General features: G+C 38.0%; 1 protein-coding gene and 1 pseudogene across 2 annotated transcripts in view; one reads left to right on the forward strand and one right to left on the reverse strand.

The window, feature by feature from the left end:
- The window catches only part of Slc25a14 (solute carrier family 25 member 14), a 41962-nt gene that overhangs the window by 620 nt on the left and 19247 nt on the right, over window positions 1-22095 (forward strand). The window contains exons 1-6 of one of the 2 annotated variants that reach the window (XM_059250960.1): window positions 1060-1106; window positions 5268-5361; window positions 6991-7138; window positions 9324-9418; window positions 12186-12271; window positions 15125-15220. In XM_059250960.1, coding sequence (XP_059106943.1) covers window positions 5298-5361; window positions 6991-7138; window positions 9324-9418; window positions 12186-12271; window positions 15125-15220 — 489 coding nt within the window. In that variant the 5' untranslated portion in view covers window positions 1060-1106; window positions 5268-5297. Of the gene's footprint in view, window positions 1-1059; window positions 1107-5267; window positions 5362-6990; window positions 7139-9323; window positions 9419-12185; window positions 12272-15124; window positions 15221-22095 lie in introns of those variants that run through there. The other variant, XM_059250961.1, reaches the window with a different exon arrangement.
- Window positions 15764-16564, reverse strand: LOC131899481 (large ribosomal subunit protein eL8-like; annotated as a pseudogene).

Raw genomic sequence — 22095 nt, forward strand, 5'->3', positions numbered from 1 at the left:
GTTACTTGATTGGGATCACAGCTATTATTAGCATGAATTTTGTTTCTCAGACAAGGTAACAGCAGGGACATTTATAGTTTTCTACCAGTGCTTCCTTGCCCAACCCCTAGAGATGCTTAGAGTAGCCATTAACTCTTTCCTCCTCTTCATTTATATCGTCAAGTGTCTTTTGTCTCCATTTCAACAGATTAACCCCATTGCTAATGAGCATTCTTTTTTTTTTGCCTACTTTACATCCTCCTAAGCTATTTTCCCTACCTCTTCTGTTTGCAACCCACTGTGCTTGTAGTCCTTAGTAGCTAATTAAAACAGGGTATTACCTTAATTCATTTCCCTATAAATAGAACCAGTCTTCCTCCAACATCTTGTTTTCAAGCCTTTCAAGTAGAACCTACTCCTTTCACTTGTTCAGCCAAAAAGCATATTGTGTATTCTGCTTGGGTCCTTCATTTCTATGTCAGTACAAACTATATTGATGCCTACCTCCACGTGATTGTGTATGTTTGCACATCTGTCTTTGTGCATCCTATTCACCCATCCCAGATATCTTCCTTACCTGCTCCTACCCAGATTCGATCTGCTCACTATCAAGACCCAATTTAAATTCTCTCACTTCCAATAGCTTTTCCAAAGCATTCAAACACATGCCTATTGTTTTCTTGCTCTTACAGATTGCTATACAGTTTAACACTTATTTTTTTCTAACAAAATAATTAATTTCTTCTACCAGATGATTGTCCAGGGAAGATAGGTGGACTGACAAATATTGTCTATGTTCGAATATATTTCTGTGATTTTTTTTGAGACAGGGTCTCACTATGTAGAACAGGCTGACTTCAGATGAACAGAGATCCATCTGCTTCTGCCTCTCAGGTGCTGGATTCAAAAACATCCATCACCACACCAGGCTGTGATTTTTACAAGCTTGACCAATTATATTCAGAGCCCATTGCAGGTTTGAGTATTTAGTATGCCTTTAACACATAGCTTTATGCTCCCTATTGCTGTCTTCCGAACATGAGAGTGTTCTGAACGTGTCTAATACCTACTCTTTCTTAAAGGAGAAACCAAGAAGGTCACCCAGAATTTCCTGACCAGACTTTGAAGTAAGTGTAGGGGCTACATAATATGGATTCTAGGATATTTTTATTGTTATTTGTTAGGTTATCAAGATTTCTACAATCAGATTCTAGGAATAGATGCACAAATTCTGAAGACAAATTTCATTGGCTTCTTTATATAATAAAAATATTTAGGGCATTGTATTTATATTGTTACTTAGATATGTTTTTGTCCTTTCACCCAAAACTTAGGTTAGCCTCCATAAGTCAAAATAACTTTATGAGGAGTTGGGATACTTTACGAAGCAATTCTCTGCAACAAAAGCAAGAGACAAGGGTTTGTAGGTAGAGAATCTGGGGATCAGGAGAGTGTTGTATAAGGTGTATAGTATTGGCCAGGTCCAGCAAATTACTTTTGTGGCTTCTTCTGTAATTGTTTATATACAGGTTGCATACATAAGACACTCAACTATTTGATATGTTTGTCCTCATTCTATACTAGTTTCTATGAGGTTTATAAAAAGTTTTTTTTTTTTTAAGATTGATTTATTTATTATGTATACAGTGTTCTGCCTGCATGTATGCCTGCAGGCCAGAAGAGGGCACCATATCTTATTGTAGATGGTTGTGAGCCAACATGTGGTTGCTGGGAATTGAACTTAGGACCTCTTGTAGAGCAGCCAGTGCTCTTAACCTCTGAGCCATGTCTCCAGCCCCTATAAAAAGTTTTTTGAAATATGGTGTCATCTTTTAGGGAATCTTACCTATTTAAGAAAAGAAGAGATGGGATAACTAGAGAATAAACCTCACCCTCATCATCATTTTATGCCTGAATTTAAGATGTTGAGTAAACAGATTTCTCAAAAAAATTGCATAGCTGTAGAATAATAGGTGGGGCATAAATTGGATCCATGTATCCAGCTTTATGTAAAAGACTTTGGTATTCACTGAAACTTTAATGCTTCAGTTGTATGATATGCCTCTCTGAAAAGAAACGGAGGTCTTCAGGCATAGTAACTGAAGTAAAACATATAGAATGAAGAAAATGATCAGGACTATTTAGCCCGAGAAAGAGAAAAATGTAGGAACATGAAAGCTGACTTTAAATATTTGAAGGGCTCCTTTGTGGGGACATAAATTTGTTCAATGTGCCTCCAAATTGTTGTAAGGAAGGGCTGTATAAAGTCTAATAAAAGGAGATACAGAATTTCTTTCATAACTTTGATTTTTAACATTGGAGTGAAAGATTTTACTATGAGATGTGACCCGGGAGATGGTAAAGGGACAGTGTTGGATTTGGTCAGTCTTCTACAGGCTTGTGTAATTTTATGGACTAATGGAATTTAGATGAAAACATGGTGGAGGGGATACAGATAAAGATTGCTATGCTTATTTTGCCAAATAAAGACACTAAATATTATCAACTACCTACTACCATTATAATTTTATATAAGAAAGATGATTTATCAGTGCTCCAGGGATAAACAATAGGATTTAGTAGTCATTTAGATGACGACATATGTGTAGCTGAAAAACAAAACAAAACAAAACAAAAAACAAACTTCTTTAGGAACCCCTGGGCTACCTGACCTAAGATCCAGAGACTGATCTTTCTGTTTCCTAGTACGACTCTGTCCCCAACACTTAGTGATTTGTTATTGCTCCTGAACACTGAGCATTTTCCTCATTAAAAGATTGGGTAGAAGGCTAGAGAGATGGCTCAGTTGTTAAGAGCAGTAGCTGCTCTACCAGAGGACTCAGGTTCAAGTCCCAACACTCACATGGCAGCTCACAACCACCTGTGGCCAGTTCCAGGGGATCAAACACCCTCTACTGGCCTTCATGGTCATTAGGCATGCATGTGGTACAGAAACATACATGTAAGCAAACACTCATACACACACACACAAAAAAATGGTAAAACACTAAATATTTTCTAAAACATTGAGTAGTATGTCCTAAAGATGTGGAAGAATTTTTTTCTGTACTGAGAAAGGATGCATGAAGTTGTAAAGGGAAAGTCTGGGGGAGAAGCACAGCAGACATTTGAAATATCAAAGGCTATTTAGGGAAATCTCTAAATTTGACACCAGAGAGTGAATTTCCCCCTCTTTTTTGTGTTTCTTTGGAGACAGGGTCTTATAGAGCTCAGGCTGATCTCAAACTCCCTATGTAGGAAAGGGTGACTTTAAACTACTGATCTTCCTGACTCCTGTTTCCAAGTACTGGAATTACAGGCATGTGCCACCATGTCTGACTTAAAATTGATTTTTTCTTGTCAGTTTAGGAGGAATGCCCTAGTTCTCTTTTCCCTATCAATTTGCTCTTTGGAGTTTTAATGAACTTTCCTCCTATAGGGCTCTCTCTCACATATGCAATATATACTATGTTTGAAAGGAAGCTTCCACAATTATTTCTGTAGTATGTAACTAAGACATTTATGTGCGTGCTTGCTAGCCTCTCTGGAAAATTGCTCTTTGCTTTGTTGCAGAGAATTACTTTTGTAAAAAATAAATCAAAACCCTGTTGCCTCTAAGAACAGAAAGTGGCTCAATGGTGCTAAGCCAAACTTGGCAAGGGGAAGATAGACAGCACATGCTATCTATTAAAATGTAAATCCAGCAGTGCAGTAATAACTAGCTAACTTATTGAGCCAAGTTTCAGGGATTTTTCTAGGTGTTTAATATATATTACTTATACACAACACAACAACCCTATGGCATGAGTTTTTATTATTATCGCTTTCAGAAAATGGAGACAGAGAAAGACTGAATAACTTTCCCAGAGCCACAACTAGTAAGTGAGAGTCAAGATGTGAATCTGGGGCCATTATTCAATGTTAGATGATCTGATTTCAGTGTGTTCCTTTTTGACTGTTAACCCTTTTGAAATCAGGAAGTGTACAAACTTTGAAGCTCTGAAAAAGAAAGAAATATTTCAAGGAAATCTGAAATTCTTTTGAGAAAAAGTAGTGTTTCCAAGTGGACCAGGATTTAGCAGGTGATGTCTACAGCAGTAGTTTTAAAGCATCAGTATTCTTTGAGACCTTGCAGATTCTCAGGGCAAGATTTAAACCACCAATCAGATACTCTGGGGGAGAGGCTCAGCAGTTCATGTTTTAATAACCTTTCTGGTACACATGCTACAATTTGACAAATATTTGCCTAGATGCTAGAGCTGTGGAAAAACAAATCCAAGAGTGAAGGAGCTGAGAGGGGCAGAGAACGTAAAACTGAAGTTTTTTGTTTGTTTTTGTTTTTTGAGACAGGGTTTCTCTGTGTAGCCCTGGCTGTCCTGGAACTTTGTTAAACAGGCTGGCCTCAGACTCACAGAGATCCACCTGCCTTTGCCTATGCCTCCCAAGTGTTGGGCTTAAAGACATGTGCCACCACTGCCCTAGCAAAACAGAAGATTTTGAAGATGCCAGATCTAAGATGGATTTGATGGGGAAGAAGTAAAATGGCTGGGGACAGAAGTACATTACTAAAGAATTAGAACATAAAAACTATAGTACTTGCATATGTTATTCAAGTTTAGGGGAAGGGAAAGGAGATCACTGGATGGCTGATGTTCAATGTCAGAAGTGTGATAGATCCACAGTGCTGTCATTTCTCCAGGAGCCAGAAGCAAGGTGAATTGCTCCTTAGCTCAGTGTGGGCCTCACTGAGTTACCTGCTTTGGTGTATAGCTAACTCAGTTCCTAGAACTGAGATGCTAAATTTTAGTGGAGAGCTGAGAGAGCTGAGAACATTAGGGGGTAGTGCTGGGAGCTTGTCCTTTGTGCCTGAATCAAGCTAACTGAATACCATGAACTGCTTTTATAAGATGCCTCAGCCTATGTAACATGAATTCCAGTTTCCTTGACTCGTGATTGTCTAGATGAATGTCACAGATGGGTGTGCTGGATGGGCTGAAGCTTCTTTGGGTGGGGAACAGTGGAAAATTAAATTAGAAAGAATGAAGGGCACATGTTGATTTTTTGAGTGACTGTACACCTACCCTACAGAATGACATTAAAGAACGAACTCATCATCATCCAGCACATGAAACAGGACTTTCCATTTTGTCTCATTCCACTTGGTGGTTTTTATTTTTTCCTCTACATTTGTTTGATTTGCCAGTTTTGTTGATTCAGATCATATAATCAAGTGTTAACCAATACTCTCTTCATTCTTGTGCCCTTTTCTGATTCGTGTTTATTTTTAGCATCAGAAAAGTTCCACTTTAAGCCATGAGATGTCTGGTCTGAACTGGAAACCTTTTGTGTATGGCGGCCTTGCCTCTATTGTTGCCGAGTTCGGTAAGAATCTGAAAAAAGAATGACAAGTATGTTTTATTCCACAGATTGTTATATATGGTACCAATTATTTTTGGAGAAAACCAGAGAACAAATAAAAAGAATGCTGTCATCTTTATTTTAAAAATTATTGTGCCAGGCGGTGGTAGTGCACAGCTTTTATCCCAGCACTCAGGAGGCAGAGGCAGGTGGATCTCTGAGTTCGAGGCCAACCTGGTGTGCAAAGTGATTTCCAGAACAACCAGGGCTACTACACAGAGAAATCCTGTCTTGAAAAACCAAAAAATATTGTTGTTTTAAGCTATTAAGGAATATTCCTGAGAAGGTGTTAGTAATGATAAAGCGAATGGGATTAAGAAGTCAAATTTTGAACATTTTTGATAGCTTAGTGATTTGTTAATTTTTCCAAGCTAAATGTACATAATCATAGAGGACTATATATGATAGTGGTTTCTGTGTATTCCATGTACTAATGGTCTTTCATTTGTGCTAAGATTATAATTTTCTTCTTATCAAGGCTTCTTTTTTGAAAATCTCACTTCCATTTTAGAAGCAAACAAGATCAAACAAGAGTCATCTCTATTTTGGTTTAAATTTTGAAATATTTTTAGATTGTGACTTTTCATTTTCCAGATTTTTCTTTTCCCTAAATGATTCCTAAGTATCTACAATTCAGCAATGTTTGTTTACTTTCTTGCTATATACTCTGGTCTTATACTATCCAGGTCACAAAAGTTCAGAACTACATATATAAAGAGCTTGCTAGTTTTAGATCTTGAAATCTTTCTTAAAACCCAGTTTGTTCATGCAACAACCACTTTTATGTGCTGAGATAAGAAAAGAGAGTTTTATTGAAGAATCCTGCTAGAGATGACAAGAAGGCTCAGCAGGTAAAAATGCATGCTGCCAAGTTTGAGGGACCTGAATTTGATCCCTGAGACCCATATGGTTGTAGGACAGAACCAATTCCTGTAGGTTGTCCTCTGATGTCCATGCATGAGCCATGGCAAATGTACCCCCCCACAGACATATGCATGCACACAAATAAATAAAGCATAATTGAAAAAAATAATGGCTTAAGTACTCTGCGGGTATTACTCCTGACCTATCCAAGGCACCATGGTGAGTAGAGCCAAGTGAGACTTGGCCAGTTTCTCTCATAGTATTAGGAAGTTGTAAACACACACATGGCGACACCCCTACCCCCACACTATTGGAACTGCATCTAAGAGCATCTAAAGCAGCGATCCCATGCTTTCCTGTGCTTGTGATAATGTGGGGGGATTTTATGAGGGAGAGATAGGGAGACTTGAGGTGGGAGAGAATGGGAGGAAAAGACTAATAAATGTCATTGGCATTGGTATGTTACAGACAAAGTGAGAGAAACATCTAAATTTCTTTGCACTTCTGACAGAAAGTATCAGGTATACTGTGTGGCAAGTTGTGCTTCCTAGAGAGGCTAGTGCATTTCACTTCACTTAGAGCCTTTACCCTCTGGCAGTGGTGGTGGAGTAGATATCTGAGTATTATGAAGAGGGCCCTGTCTTAGATTTCCAATATTGTCATTGCCTTATATTTAGCCAAAACATACTTGTGTTCTTTGTAAATACTTAGGAGTGTGTTCCTTCATAGGCACTTTCCCTGTGGACCTTACTAAAACACGGCTGCAAGTCCAAGGCCAGAGCATCGATGTCCGTTTCAAAGAAATAAAATATAGAGGGATGTTTCATGCCTTGTTCCGAATTTATAAAGAAGAAGGGATCTTGGCTCTGTATTCAGGGTAAGTCTGGCTTCTTTCCTTCTGTCATGAACAACTGCATGATAGTTTACACCATTCACATTTCAACTTGTAGTTCTGTATTGGTGGGCTTTTGTATATTTCATCTGCTTGTAAGTCTTGAGCTTTGGATTTTGTGTTAATCTGGCTGTATGTAAGAAATGTGAAGATGGATAATATCATTGCATCATAAGCTTTTTTTTCTGGCTTCCTGACACTCATCGGTGGCTGTTGTAAAAGCAGCACCAATTAGCTGTATACATTCTTGTGAGAATTTTCCTGATTTGGCAAACACTGGCTTCCTTTAAGACGTTCTTTGTGAAAGATACACTATTTTGGCATATTAAATAGGAGTGAAGAATAGGAGAAAGGGAGAACCTTTTTTCATCACCTCTTGATTACCCCTCGGTTTATGATTTATTGTCCAGTTTGTAGTTCACCTGCTGCTGATTTCCTAGTCCATCCTAAGTCTAGGCCACCAGAATTTCTGGGAGGATGGAAATCAATTTTACCAGTGACCTGGGTTGGGCTTATTTAAAATATAGTTTTCTTAGAGAAAAAAAAAAGCAAAAAACAAACAAAAAACCGATCTTCATCCAGAATGAAATGATTCATGGATCATCTCATTTACCTTGTTCTTTCATTAGCATAGATAACCTCGATATCCTTTTCCTGATACAAGTAATAGAGTCAGAAATATGCATATTTAGTCATCTGTTTTTCCTTCTTCTTCTTCAATCCTAACCATTTGAGCTGTTGCTTTATTTCTATTTATATCTCTTAAAGTATAGTTCTGCAATTTGGATGAATCTCAAAGGAGGCATGAGTGAGAACATCTTCAGTTTATGAGCAGAATTTCAGTAGGTTGAGAGCTTGGCGCTATTGCTTCCTTTTTGATCGGGTTAAAGATGTATCTGCAATTGGTAGGAAATAAAGGTTGATTTTTTTTTTTAACCTATAAGGTGTGGGTTAGTGTCTTAATTCTTGTAGATGGCTAAATTCAATTTGTTCATCTTTTCTAAAGGATTTTTGCATCTAAGTTCATGAGCGATATAGGTCTGTGGTTTTTGTTTGTACTATTTTTATCTGTTTTTTTGCTATCAAGGTAATGCTAGCCAAAATGATTTGGGAAACATTCCTGCTTCTGTTTTCTGGAGAAATTGTATAAGATTGAAGTTAATTATTCAACCGTTTTTTGGTAAACTTGTTTGGGTTGGGAATTTCTAATTTTTGAACTTTTATAAAACTATTAATTCAATGGGGGTGGAGAGATGGCTCAGTAGTTAGGAGCACTGGCTGCTCTTCCATAGGACCTGGGTTCCATTTCTAGTACCCACATGGTGATTAACTACTACTGCCTGTAACTCCAGTTCTAGAAGATTTTATGCCCTCCTCTGGCCTCCATGGGCATTGCATGCACATGGTGCACAGATATACTTGTAGGCAAAATACCCATATACATAAAATAAAAGTAAACATAATCTGAAAAATTTAAAAACGATGAATATAATTTTATTTTGTAAAATTTTAATACTCTTAGTTTGGGCCACTGTAACAAAGTACATATACTTGATGTCTTATAAATAGCAGGAATGAATTTTTCATACTTCTAGAGGTTGGGTGAGCACTTGACTATAAATTATTCTCAGCTATGCTTTGGCTACATATTCTCTGCCTACCCCCCACTGTTTTCTAATACTGGTGATTGAGCCTAGGGTCTAACATATGCTATGCAAGTGCTCTATCTGTGAACTGCCTAGTCCTCTTCTTGACGTTTTATGTAAGAGAGGGCCATATTAAGCTGCTCAGGCTTGCCTTGTACTCACCCTAGTTCAAGCAGGCCTGGAACTCCTCATTCTCCTACCTTAGCCTGCAAGTAGCTGCTGGGATTACAGAACTGTTCTGCCAGACCTGGCTGTATCCCATGTACTTTTTATTATTTTTTATAATATTTAACATTTTTTGAATTATAATTATATAATTTCCTCCTTCCCTTTCTCCCTCCACCCATTCCCATGTATCTCTTTCCCCTCTCTCATATTCATCTTTTTCTTTCTTTGTCAGTTTTTCATGGGTGAGTGAAAAAATGCATGCTGTATCGCTCGGAAAGATATAGATAAAAGAATTGTAAAATCTACAATTGCGTGTTAAATAAAATTAACTTCTCTTTCTCTCTTTTTTTGGGCAGAATTGCCCCTGCTTTACTAAGACAGGCATCATATGGCACCATCAAAATTGGTATTTACCAAAGCTTGAAGCGGTTATTTGTAGAACGTTTGGAAGGTCAGTATGCTCAACTCTCTTTCGAGGTTATCCTCAAAGGATTGTTGAAATCATGCTTAACGTGAAATATTTATCTCATGATACCAGAGAGTGAAAGACAGTCACTGTGGGGATAAAGGGAGCATCTGTTGACTTGGGCTAAGTCCCTACAGAGGGGATACGTGGGTTAGAGGTACCTGCTCTTCAAATGTATCTTTTACGATCAACTAAAAAACGTGTAGTCTGGCAAGGTGGCTTAATGGGTAAATTCATGCAAGTGTGAATACCTGAGTTTGATACCTGTAACCTATGCAAAGGTGGAAGGAGTGAACACATTCTGTAAAGTTGAACTCTGACCTCCATACATATATATGAGGCCATGATATATGTCCTCCCCGCAAAATAGCAATTCTTAAAAAAAAACTTGTTGTCATTCTTGAAGAAGCCTAGAACAGCCATGTCCTGAAAATGAATGTTGTCTTCATCAGTTAGAGGACCTGAAGGCATTTCCTAGAGGCCAATTTTGATAAGCTTTTGGTAGGTAGATAACTTTTAGTCTGTTGTAGTCTGGATGCTGATGTACCTATGGCCACTTTCCCCACATGCAGAGCTGTTGTATGTTCTCCATTTGAGCCTGACACTTGCATGATGGATATATTTTATCATGGGCCTGGGGTTACTGGATGGATGGGAAAGCTGGAGAGACTTCGTATTGGCAGTATTTCTTGAAGCACTTTTTTATTCTAAATCAGCGTTTTTCTGGAGCCTCCTCAGTGGGAATCCTGAAGGATGCACTTTCGTCTTTCCTGGAAATATTTTCCTTTCATAGATTGTTCATGTGGGTTTACTAACTTTCTATTTATAGGCTCTTCATGAAGAGAAGGAATGGTAAAGATTGGATTTTCTCTGTAGAACAATATGCTCTGTTATTCCTTTCTTCTTGTTTCTAGCTGAGGGAATTTAATTCTAAATTATTTCTTTTGGACCTGAGGGTGTAACTCAGTAGCAGAGTGCTGGTCTAGCATATATAAGTCTCTCCATCATCCAGTGCTTTTTCATATCTGACTATAGAAGCCTTCTGCACATAAATGGAGGCTAGGAGAGATATAAAGACATTTAATGTTAATATATAGATGACTTTATTACTCATGAGATTATATTTTTTAGCATCTGGTTATTAAGTCTTAAAGTTGACTATCCATAAAAAGACTTAAAAGTTGAATAAGGATGATACCAACCTGTATGCCAAACTGAGCAAGGAAAAGCCCACAAGGCCTCAACCTTACACAGAGAACTGTAGGCAACTACAGAATGCTGGGAGCATGAGAGGTGGTCTTCTCCAGGGAAGAGCACACCAACTGGTAGTGCACTGTCAAATGGTCAGCCCTGAAAACATACATACAAGTAACATTATAGAGACTGAACTGGTTATATTTAGGAATATATATATATATATATATATATATATATATATATATATATATATAAAATGTACATATGTTTTGTTTTTATTTTTTGTTTTTTTTTTTTTGAGACAGGGTTTCTGTAGCCAGAGTTTTCCTGTGTCCCACCTGGCCTGCAGTCAGGACAAATCTCTCTCACCCACGAGTCCCGCAGCCGCTGGACCCAAGTAAACACACAGAGGCTTGTGTTATTTACGAACTGTATGGCCATTAGCTCAAGCTTATTACTGACTAGCTCTTTCACTTAAACTCAGCCCATTTCTGTTAATCTATATGTTGCCATGTTTTCCGTAGATTTACCTGTGTGTCATTACATGCTGCTCCCTGGATGGCGGGCTGGCATCTCCTGACTCAGCCTTTCTCTTCCCGGAATTCTCCTTGTCTGCTTATCCTGCCTCTAATTCCTGCCTGGCTACTGGCCAATCAGCATTTTATTTATCAACCAATCAGAGCAACACATATTCACAGCATACAGAACATCCCACAGCAGGTTTCTCTGTGTAGTTTTGGTGCCTGTCCTGGATCTTGCTCTGTAGACTAGGCTGGCCTCGAACTCACAGAGATCCGCCAGGTTCTGTCTCCTGAGCGCTGGGATTAAAGGTGTGCACCATCACCACCCGGCGATATGTATGTACATATGTACATGTAGTAACAATTAGTGAAAAAAGACGCCATAAATTTGAAGAACAGGGAGAGGTATAGGGAAGGCTTTGGAGGGAGAAAAGGGAAGGGAGAAATGTTGTAATTAAATTATAATCTCAGGCAGTGGTGGCACACGCTTTTAATCCCAGCACTCGGGAGGCAGAGGCAAGCAGATCTCTGAGTTCAAGGCCAGCCTGGTCTACAGACTGAGCTCCAGAACAGCCAGGGCTATTACAAAGAGAAATCCTGTCTTGAAAAACTGAAAAACAAAACAAAACAAAACCGTAAATTATAATATCAAAAAAATTAAAAAAATTTAAAATCAGATGCATTATATGTTTGAAGTGGTTAATAAGGAAATACCACATTCTAATTTGTGTAGTATACTGACAATTATGTAGAAGAATATGATGTCTTCAAGATAATGTTTTTAAGGAAATAATGGTTTATATTTTATAATTTGTATATATTTTGTATAAATTTGGGATGGTCTACAAATATTTGAAAATCTTTACTTTGATAAACCTTGAAGTTCCTTTTCATGTCATCTCTCTGGAAAGGATTTTCTTCATACAGTGTCTCAGGGACTCTGAGACACCAATACTTAATAAAATGAGCCTTTATTTATTTATTTATTTATTTATTTATTTATTTATTTATTTATTTATTTTATATTTTTACAGATGAAACTCTCCTGATTAATATGATCTGTGGGGTAGTGTCAGGAGTGATTTCATCTACTATAGCCAATCCCACTGATGTTCTAAAGGTAAGAGAGATGTCTGCAATGTGAGTTGAAAGACCACAGCTTTAACTCAGATTCAAGTTCAGATTCTTACCTGTCCATTGTTAGTTCTAAATTCTTGGGTAAATTTCTTAACCACGTAATGTCTCATTCATTCTTGTTTTGGAATGAAGATAACGCAGTGCTTATAGCATAAAGTTGTTAAGAATTAGAGATAATATATGTAAACTTGTATAACATTATGCTTCATAGTAGATGTTCAAAAATATTTTAAGGTAATATGCATTAATCCATTGGTTTTCAGCCTGGGCTTTGCTATCCATTACAGGTTCTTTTCAAAGCTCTGCAGGGAATTGATTTCTGGATTCCTTATTCTGTTTATATTCTTCAAGTGGTGTGAGAATGAATTTGTGTTTCTAATAGCCTTTTTCCCATTTTACAAAACAAAGGCATATCCCTTATCTATTCCAAATCTTCAGATGGTGTATTGATCTGTAGCATAAACTGAGACATCAAACTAGGATAGATCGAGGTAGAGTTTTTTAGAGAAGTTTCTTTTCATAACTGCTTTACCTTAAATTTATACTGTTTCTGTCTTTCCTTATCTTGTCTACATTAAAGATGAGCTTTGACTTTCAATGTGATATATCTTGGATTTTGCTGATTTATAAGAATGTGCTTGGACTTCTTTAGTGTTTTATCAGTCACAGAATGAAACACTTATTTTAATGCCAGCCTTCAGCTTTATCTGACAAATGGTAAAAATTTCCTTCTTAATTAATAAAGCACTAAATGTATGATAAAACTATGTGAGGGAATCACAAATTGGGATTTTTGTTTGTTTTTCTGAAACAGAATCTTATGTAGTCCATTCTAGCTTTGAACTCACTGAGTAGCAAAGAATGGCCTTGAATTCCTGGTCCTCCTGCCTTACTGGGAATACAGGTATTTACAACCATGAATCTCAAGTTTAAAAAATATTGTTTTATGTGTGTGGGTGTTTTGCCTTCATGTGTGTCTGTGTGTCTGTGTACCACGTGCATGCAGTGTTCATGGAAGCTGGGAGAGGACATCTGAGTCCCTAGAACTGGAGTTACAGACAGTTGTGAGCTACCATGTGGGTGCTGGAATTGGGACTAGGTCTGCTGGAAGACCAGCAAGTACTCGTAACTGCCGAGCCATGTCTCCAGGCCGGAGTTATGAGAAAAAAAATGTCAAATTCATTGCTTATAATAAGAGAAAGTACAAATTAGGATCCAGGATAATGCAACCAAGTGGTAGGAGAGTCAGTCACCTTACAGCAATAACAGCAGAGTCTATAATACATAAGAGAATACTCAGTCCGATCTATAGGGGTTTCTTCCGGGACTTTGCCCCAGTGAATAACAAAATCCTTGGATGCTCAAGTCCCTTACATAGAATGAAACAGTATTTGTGCATAATCTGTGTGTATTCCCTTAGATATTTTAAATCCACTCTAGATTGCTTATGATGTTTAATATAATGTAAACATATATAAATAGTTGCTATATTATTCCAGAAATATTGACGAGGAAAAATTCTACAAGTGCAGTTTTTTTTCCAAAGATTTCTCAATTGGGGATTGGTTGAATCCACAAATATAAAACTGCAGACTATTTTGATCATTATTTGATTGTCTGGTATAAATTATCATTCTTTTTAAAAATGAAATTAGCTAGGTGATGGTGGCACACACCTTTAATCCTAGCACTCGGGAGGCAGAGGCAGGTGGATCTTTGTGAGTTCATTGCCAGCCTGGTCTACAGAGTGAGTTCCAGGACAGCCAAAACTACACAGAGAAACCCTATCTCAAAAAAGAAAATAAAAAAAGAAAGGAAAAAGAAAATTAAAAATTTAAATATTTTTTTGTGTATGTGTACTTTCCCTGAATGTATGCATGTGTACCTCGTATGCCTAGTGTCCATAGAGCCTGAAGAGGGCGTTGGATCTCCTGGAACTGTAAAGAGAGTTGTGAGCTGCTATGTTGGTGTTGAGAACCGAACCCAGGTCCTGTGGAATAACTCTGAGCTGACTCTTTAGCCCCCAAATTAAATTTATCATTATCATCATTATTATAATTTTGTGTGTGGGGCACATGTATGTACATGTGGAAGTTAGAGGAAACCTTTTGAAATCAGCTCTCTTTTGACAATGAGTTCTAGGGTTTGGACTCAAAAGAGAACAATGCTCATCTATAGAATCCCCATTCATATGTAAACCTCTATTAATATTTGGGTATGTATGATCATCTAGTCTTCTCACTTTGTTTATAGTTTTTTCTAAACTTCCCATGTTTTTGGTAAGAATTATATATACTGCTTTGCAGCACTTTTCTGTTTAACAGTTAATTTTTAACACTTTCTAAAGTCTACAAATACTTTAGGGGAAAATGTTATGGCTCCATTGTATTCTGTTAAATGGATGTCATCATTATGTAAGCAATGGATTGTTGATGTTGATTTTTGGCATTTGAATAGTCCCTAATATTTTACTGAACTAATTACATGCTTTTTTCAAATAGGGTCTTACTATGTAGTCATGACTGTCCTGGAACTCACTGTGTAGAACAGGTGGGCCTTGGACTCACAGAGATCCACCTGGCTCTGCCTCCTGAGTGCTGGGATTAAAGGCGTGTGTCACTGCGCCTGGCTCAAACTAGTTATATTTCACTGAAGACTTGTTATTGTCCAACTCCAGAAAAGATAGATTTACTATGGGAAATATGAGGCCGAATGAGAATCTTTACAGAATATACTTTGGCACAAATTATATAAAGTAATTCCGTAATTTTAAAGGAGTGAACTCACATTTTGGTTTTCTCTGTCAACATAAAATGTTCACTTCTTTTTGTTTTAGATTCGGATGCAGGCTCAAGGAAGTTTGTTCCAAGGGAGCATGATTGGCAGCTTCATTGATATATACCAGCAAGAAGGTACCAGGGGGCTGTGGAGAGTGAGTACTCTTTTACTGGTGCTGTATTTTACTCCTTACTTGATATTCATATTAAGCCATGAGATTGTGACTAACCCCAAGCAAGGTAAAGAGCTCCTTGCCACCCCTGAAAGGATCAACACTTACCAGCAGTTCCTATGTCTAGACATACAGTTTAGGGTTGTGTGTATGAGAAAAATGCCGTATTATTTGAGATAGCCATTTTGCTTTCCTAAACGTCACAGTGAATTTAGTGGTTCAGTATAGCTTTGTCAGTTTCAGATTAAACACAGTAATGTTTGTCTGTCATGGTCTCTACAGTGCTTATGTTCAAAGAGTATAACAGTGTTTTTAACCTTGTAATTATAAAGCATAAGATGTACCATAAAATATTGATAAAATTTACAAAAATGTGAGGAAAAATTCCAGTAGTTCCACCACTTAGAGATAATCACTTTGAACATTTTGTCATTATTGTCTAGTCTTTATTTATACTTTGCTTTTCTTTTAGATGGAAGAAAGTTTGTAATTATATTTATGCACAGAAAACTTAGCAGTGTACATTTAACCCAATGTAGTGGCGAGTTCTTTGGCCTTTGCCTTTTCCAGCTTGGCAATCCGAGCCACAGATTTAGGACCCAGGACGTTGCCTCCCAGTGGCGGCGGATCTCATCATATCTGTCGTTGTAATTGGTCCTAATAGCTTCCACCAGCTTAGCCAGAGCACCCTTGTCTTCCGAGTTAACCTGTGTGAAGGCAACAGTGGTGCATGTCTTCCTGTGGACCAGCCGCCCCAGCCTGGCCTTTCCCTTGATGATGCAGTAGGGGACCCCCATCTTTTGACACAGGGCAGGCAGGAAGACCACCAGCTCAATGGGGTCTACATCGTGGGCAATCACCACCAGCTGAGCCTTCTTGTTCTCCACCAAGGTGGTGACTGTATTGACCCCCGCTCGGAGGACAGGTGGTCTTTTAGTTGGGACGTCCCCTTTGCCAGCAGCTTTCTTCTCAGCACGGCCAGCAGCCTTTGCCTCTTCTCCTGCTTTGTCTCTGGCCTGTGCTTGTGAGCAAGCTTAAGCAGCTGGGTAGCTGTTTGCCGGTCCAGGGCCTGGGGAACTGGTTAATGGCAGGAGGTACTTTGAGCCGCTTGTAGAGGATGGCTCTTCGCCGCTGCAGCCTAATGTAGCGGGGCCATTTGACGAAGCGTGTGAAATCTCTTTTGGGCTGGATGTCCTGCCCAATGCCGAAGTTCTTAGGCCTTTTCTCAAACAAAGGATTCACCACCTTTTTGGCCTCCTGTTTCTTCACGGCGGGGGCCGGGGCCACCTTCTTCCCCTTGGCCTTCTTTCCCTTGGGCATCTTGCTCGGCTGGAGGAGAGAAAGAAAAGGGAATTGTGGGTAATATGTAAGCAGTCGCGGAGATCTATACTTCACCTTTTGCTGTCATTGTTGCAATAACTTTTTTGTTTTTGTTTTGTTTTGAGATAGGGTTTAGTAAGTAGCCCAGATTGGTCTTGAACTTGTGATCCTCCTGCCTATGTCTCCTGAGTGCTGAGATGTCAGGTCTGTTCCACTATACCTAACTTCTGTTGCAATACTTTTCCTTTTGAAACAGGATCTTACTATGTAGTCTTGGCTGGCCTAGAATGTACTATGTAGTCCAGGCTGGCCTCAAACTCACAGAGCTCCCCCTCCTCTGCCTCCTGAGTGCTAGGATTAAAGGCATGTACCACCACACTAGGCTATTGAATAACTTTTTATTCTGTTGTGATCATTGAATTATTCTAAGCAAATAAGACTATTATTAGAATATGCAAAGAGAGCAGAATGGCATGGCAAGTCCATTGATAGACTTTTAAATAAAATTGAGAGCTTTATTATTTTCTTTCCTTTATAATTTTCTACAGCTAATTCTTACTTTAAAAATTCAAACAAAATAGAGCTGAAAGAATTGAACTATGAATATGCATGATCAGGATTAGACAACTGATAATGTTTTGGCATAATTACTTGATCTGTCTCTTTGAGTACAGAAGCACACACACTATTTTGCTAAATGATATAATAGTATGTCATAGACATTATGAAAGTCCCCTAAACACTTCAAGATGTGTCTCATAAGAAGAAGGTAGAGATGACTCATCAGTTAAGAGCACAGACTGTGTTTGCAGAGACCTGAGTTTGGGCTAAATGTAATGGCAGGTAGCTGCACTCATGTGTGCATACCCTTTCATAGACATACACATAATTAAAAATAAAAAGGAAAATAAATTTAGAAAAAGAACAAAACATTCTCTATGCTAACAATACTATTGTCAATTGTAAGAAAGTTAATAGTACTTCAGGGGCTGAAGAGATAGCTCAGTGGTTAAGAACACTTGCTGCTCTTGCAGAGGAAATAGTTGGGTTGCCAGCTACTACATGTCAGCTTTACCATCCATAACTCTAGTTCCAGGGGGATCAAAGCCCTTTTCTAACTTTTTCAGGAACCCAGGCACACACATGATACATAGATATACATGTAGGCAAAACATGCATATGCATAATAAATAAATCTGAAAAAAGAACCTAATACTTAAAACCTAGACCATATTAAAAATCTGCCTATTTATGAGACCAGGATAGTTTTTTTTTTTTTTTTGGTTTTTTGAGACAGGGTTTCTCTGTGTAGCTTTGCGCCTTTCCTGGAACTCGCTTTGGAGACCAGGCTGGCCTTGAACTCACAGAGATCCGCCTGCCTCTGCCTCCCGAGTGCTGGGATTAAAGGCGTGCGCCACCACCGCCCGGCTAGGATAGTTTTCATATAGTGTACTTCCGTGTGGTCTTTGGCTTGTTCCTCTATTGCCTGAAACTTGAGACTACTGACTTTCTTACATTCATTCTAAACCTTTTGCATCCAGGTAAGAGGTGCATGTTTGGTTATACCACATTAAGCTGTGCAGAGATGCCTACTTAGTCATATGATGTCCAGTAGCTCTTGCTGTCGTAAAAGGCAAACTTTTCATCCTTTTGCAATTAGCAGGTAATTTATGAGGTGAAATTCTGACAACATGCATATATCCCAATACCTAATAATTGAATATAACTACTTTTATGGCCACACTACTTGTATGATCCTGGCACATAATGTACAGAAGCAAAGTACATTGTGTTATGTATTCTTTTGATATAGACATAACTTTTTACTTTATGATCATAGCACCATTAATGATCCTTGAGGTTTGCTTTTTGATAACAGTAGGGTGTACTTTCCTGATTAGTCCAATTTATAGCAAGAACTAGAACATTTTCATGAATTGATGTCAAGAGACAAAGACCAAACAATGAGATTATAAATTAGGTTAGGGGAACCCAGACATTTTATTTTTAATTTTACTTGTGGTAATTGTTATACAATACACATAGAATTTCAATAGTATTGAATCTATTCACATTGTTTGCAACCAATATCCAGAACTTAAAAAAATATTATTTTTATTAACATATATTAATTATAAACAATGAGTTTCATTTCACCCTTTATTACCTTCTACTCCTATTGAACCCTGTCCTCTTTCCAGTTTGTCTCCCTCTACTTCCATGTTTTTGTTTTTATTTGTGAACCAATGTGTTTAATTAGTTTTACTTACAGGAGCATGGATACCTTACCAATGTGTATATCACTAAAATAAAATGTCTTTTCCTCCCCCAGCAACCATTAACCATCTATAGATCCTCAGGCGGGGGTGGGGCCTCATGAGCCTCTCTGTGCTCCACGATGAATTCAGAATTCATTGAAATGCAATGCATGCAAAACTGAGACTCTATAACCACTAAACAACCATTCTTACTTTCCCCTACCTCCTGGCAACTCCCATATTACTCTCTGTCTTTGTGAATTTGTCAAGTAACTCAAATAAGTGGATTCATCTAAGTTTGCCCTTTTATGAGATTTCATTTAGCACAGTGTCCCTGAAATTCATCAATGCAATAGAATGTATTTGAATTTCCTTCCTGTTAAAGATTGGATAATATTTATGTGTGTATATTATTTAAACACTTCACAGGCAGACTGTATACACACACACACACACACACACACACACACACACACACACACACAAATATGCACACACAGTTTATCTATTCAACCACGGATGGATGTTTGGGCATTTTCATTTTTTGGGCTATTGTGAATGATGTTGCAATGAACATGGGTATGCAAATATCCTTTTGGAGACACTATATTTAATTTTTTTGGGTACATATATAGAAGTGGAATTGCTGGATTATCTGGTAATTCAGTTTGATTTTTTGAGGAGTTGACATAGCTATCATTGTTTTCCAGACTACTTAACATTATTAAGGCACATAATGAAAAGAAGTAAAAGTATATTTTGTTATGTGTTTTCTTGAGATATACTGTTTTTTCTGTCCCACCTGCCAGCTCCAAAATAACCATGCAGAGACTTATTATTAGTTATGGAAGCTTGGCTGATAGCTTAGGTTTGTTTCTAACTAGCTCTTATTTTTTTTTTTTTCGAGACAGGGTTTCTCTGTGTAGCTTTGCGCCTTTCCTGGAACTCACTTGGTAGCCCAGGCTGGCCTCGAACTCACAGAGATCCACCTGGCTCTGCCTCCCGAGTGCTGGGATTAAAGGCGTGCGCCACCACCGCCCGGCAAACTAGCTCTTATAACTTAAATTAACCCATAACTTTTGTTCTATGTTCTTTTACATGGCTCGGTTACCTTTTCTTAGTAATACCCATACTGCTTGCTCTGTGTCCCTGGCATGTCCTCCTCCTTCCCAGCATCTTGTCTACCCCCTCTACCCCCAAAATCCTGCCTACCTATTGGCTGTTCAGCTTTTTATTAAACCAATCTGAGTGACACATCTTCACAGTGTACAAAAAGATTATTCCACAACATTTCTTCCTTTTTGTAAAAGGAAAGGTTTTAACTTTAACATAGTAAAACTACATATAATAAGAACAATTACCAGGTAAGAATTACATTTACAATGTCAAGTCCATTTGTATTTGGCAGTTTCAAAGAAAATGCTCCATTATTTATCCTATCTTGGTGAGTCCAAAGTGTTTTTTTTAACCTAATTTACCTTCTATCATAACTAAGGAAAAGTATAACTATAACTATCTAGTCTTCAACTCCATCAAAGACCTTATAGGACATAATATTACCTGAATAAACAAAGCACATTGCAAGCAACTTCAAAAAATATAGAAATGACAGATATCTGGCTAGTTGGACAGTCATCCAAAGTTCCTCTGCAACAGTGGGGCATCCAATCTTTGGCCTACAGGCCTAGAATATCTGGCAGACTTTTTTTATGAAGCAGGGATTTTGAAGGACTGTTCCGCCTTATCTTGGCAAAGTTCAGCATTCTTTTCCCTTTGTGTCCTGTTTGTCCAGTTTGTACAGCATGTTGTCAGCAGTCAAGGCAAGAGCAGCTTCTTGCCCAAATGGCTGGTTTTGCCACAATGAAAGCAAACTCGATATGGAGGTTCTTTGATGCCCATTATTCTTTCTGAAGTAAATTGGTGCTGTCAGGAGCAGAGGTATCACACTGTCATGAAAAGTCTCAGGTTATTAAACATCTTAAATGCCATATTCTGTTGGTCTTTGAAGTGTTGAAGATTACATATATATCTAAAATATATTTATTTAATCTTGAAAATACACCCAATATGACTACAAGTTTGATTATTATAAATGACTATTAACCTGCATTTCTTAATTATACATTACATTTTAAATGAGCTGCATAAGCACAATACCACAAACAAGAACAGAAGCATACATACAGCATAACAAAAATAATTTTAAATTTGTATCAATATACCAAAATCCATACCAATGTAAAAATTTTAAGACTAGTGGTTGTTCAAAAGTAGACTCAACAATCTGCCCTTTTATCCCATCATCCCATCATTTCTTTTTTCTTTTTTTTTTTTTTTTTCGAGACAGGGTTTCTCTTGTGTAGCTTTGCGCCTTTCCTGGAACTCGCTTTGGAGACCAGGCTGGCCTCGAACTCACAGAGATCCACCTGGCTCTGCCTCCCGAGTGCTGGGATTAAAGGCATGCGCCACCACCGCCCGGCTTATCCCATCATTTCTATACTATATTATCCCTTTTTCTCTTCAGAAAGAGATCCCTGAATCTAATCTTGTTTGTTCAATTTTTTTGACCATGACCGATAGCAATTTGTAGTCAACTCCCCTAAACAGTGACAAGTATCCATAACCCACCGAATGACCAAAAACCACCCACTCCATCTCTTGGGAATGTGGGCATTGTGTTCTCTAGACTGCTTCCTGTTGTCTGGGGGCACTGTCATCTTTGGGGGACTCTGAGAAAATTAGGATAATGATCAAGTCCTGGCTGGAATAGTCTATGAGTCTGGACCATCTCAGCCAGCAGGCTTGAAGCTGTTCTGGATGCAGAACTCTGAGCACATGCAACAGAGGGACTCTGAGAGGCTGGATCATTTGAGCCACCCATTTTCATTGGTTTGTGGTCCCCTTGCTCTGAAAACACACAAATTTTCAAAGGTGACATACATATTTGCATTAACACAAGTATGGACTGTGACATACATATCTGCATTAACACAAGTATGGACTGTGCATTGTACACAAGCCAGCCAAAGACCATGTTTTGTTTTATGATTGAGCAGGTAAAATATACATCACCCATCTTGTAGTTATTTTAGGTTTATTTTTTTCATGTTTGTAACCAGGATTTTCAGGGGGGCCTCCCCAATCAAATCTGGTATCTATTAACATTGAACAAATCCACGGTCTTTTTTTTTCATGTCGAAAGAAAATCATAACCTCTTTCCCAAATGAATACGATTTTTGAGTTCCATTTTAAAGTTAAGGCATTCTTAAAGTTTCTAG

This window comes from Peromyscus eremicus, chromosome X, assembly GCF_949786415.1.
Source record: "Peromyscus eremicus chromosome X, PerEre_H2_v1, whole genome shotgun sequence".
NCBI classification, from domain to species: Eukaryota; Metazoa; Chordata; class Mammalia; order Rodentia; family Cricetidae; genus Peromyscus; species Peromyscus eremicus.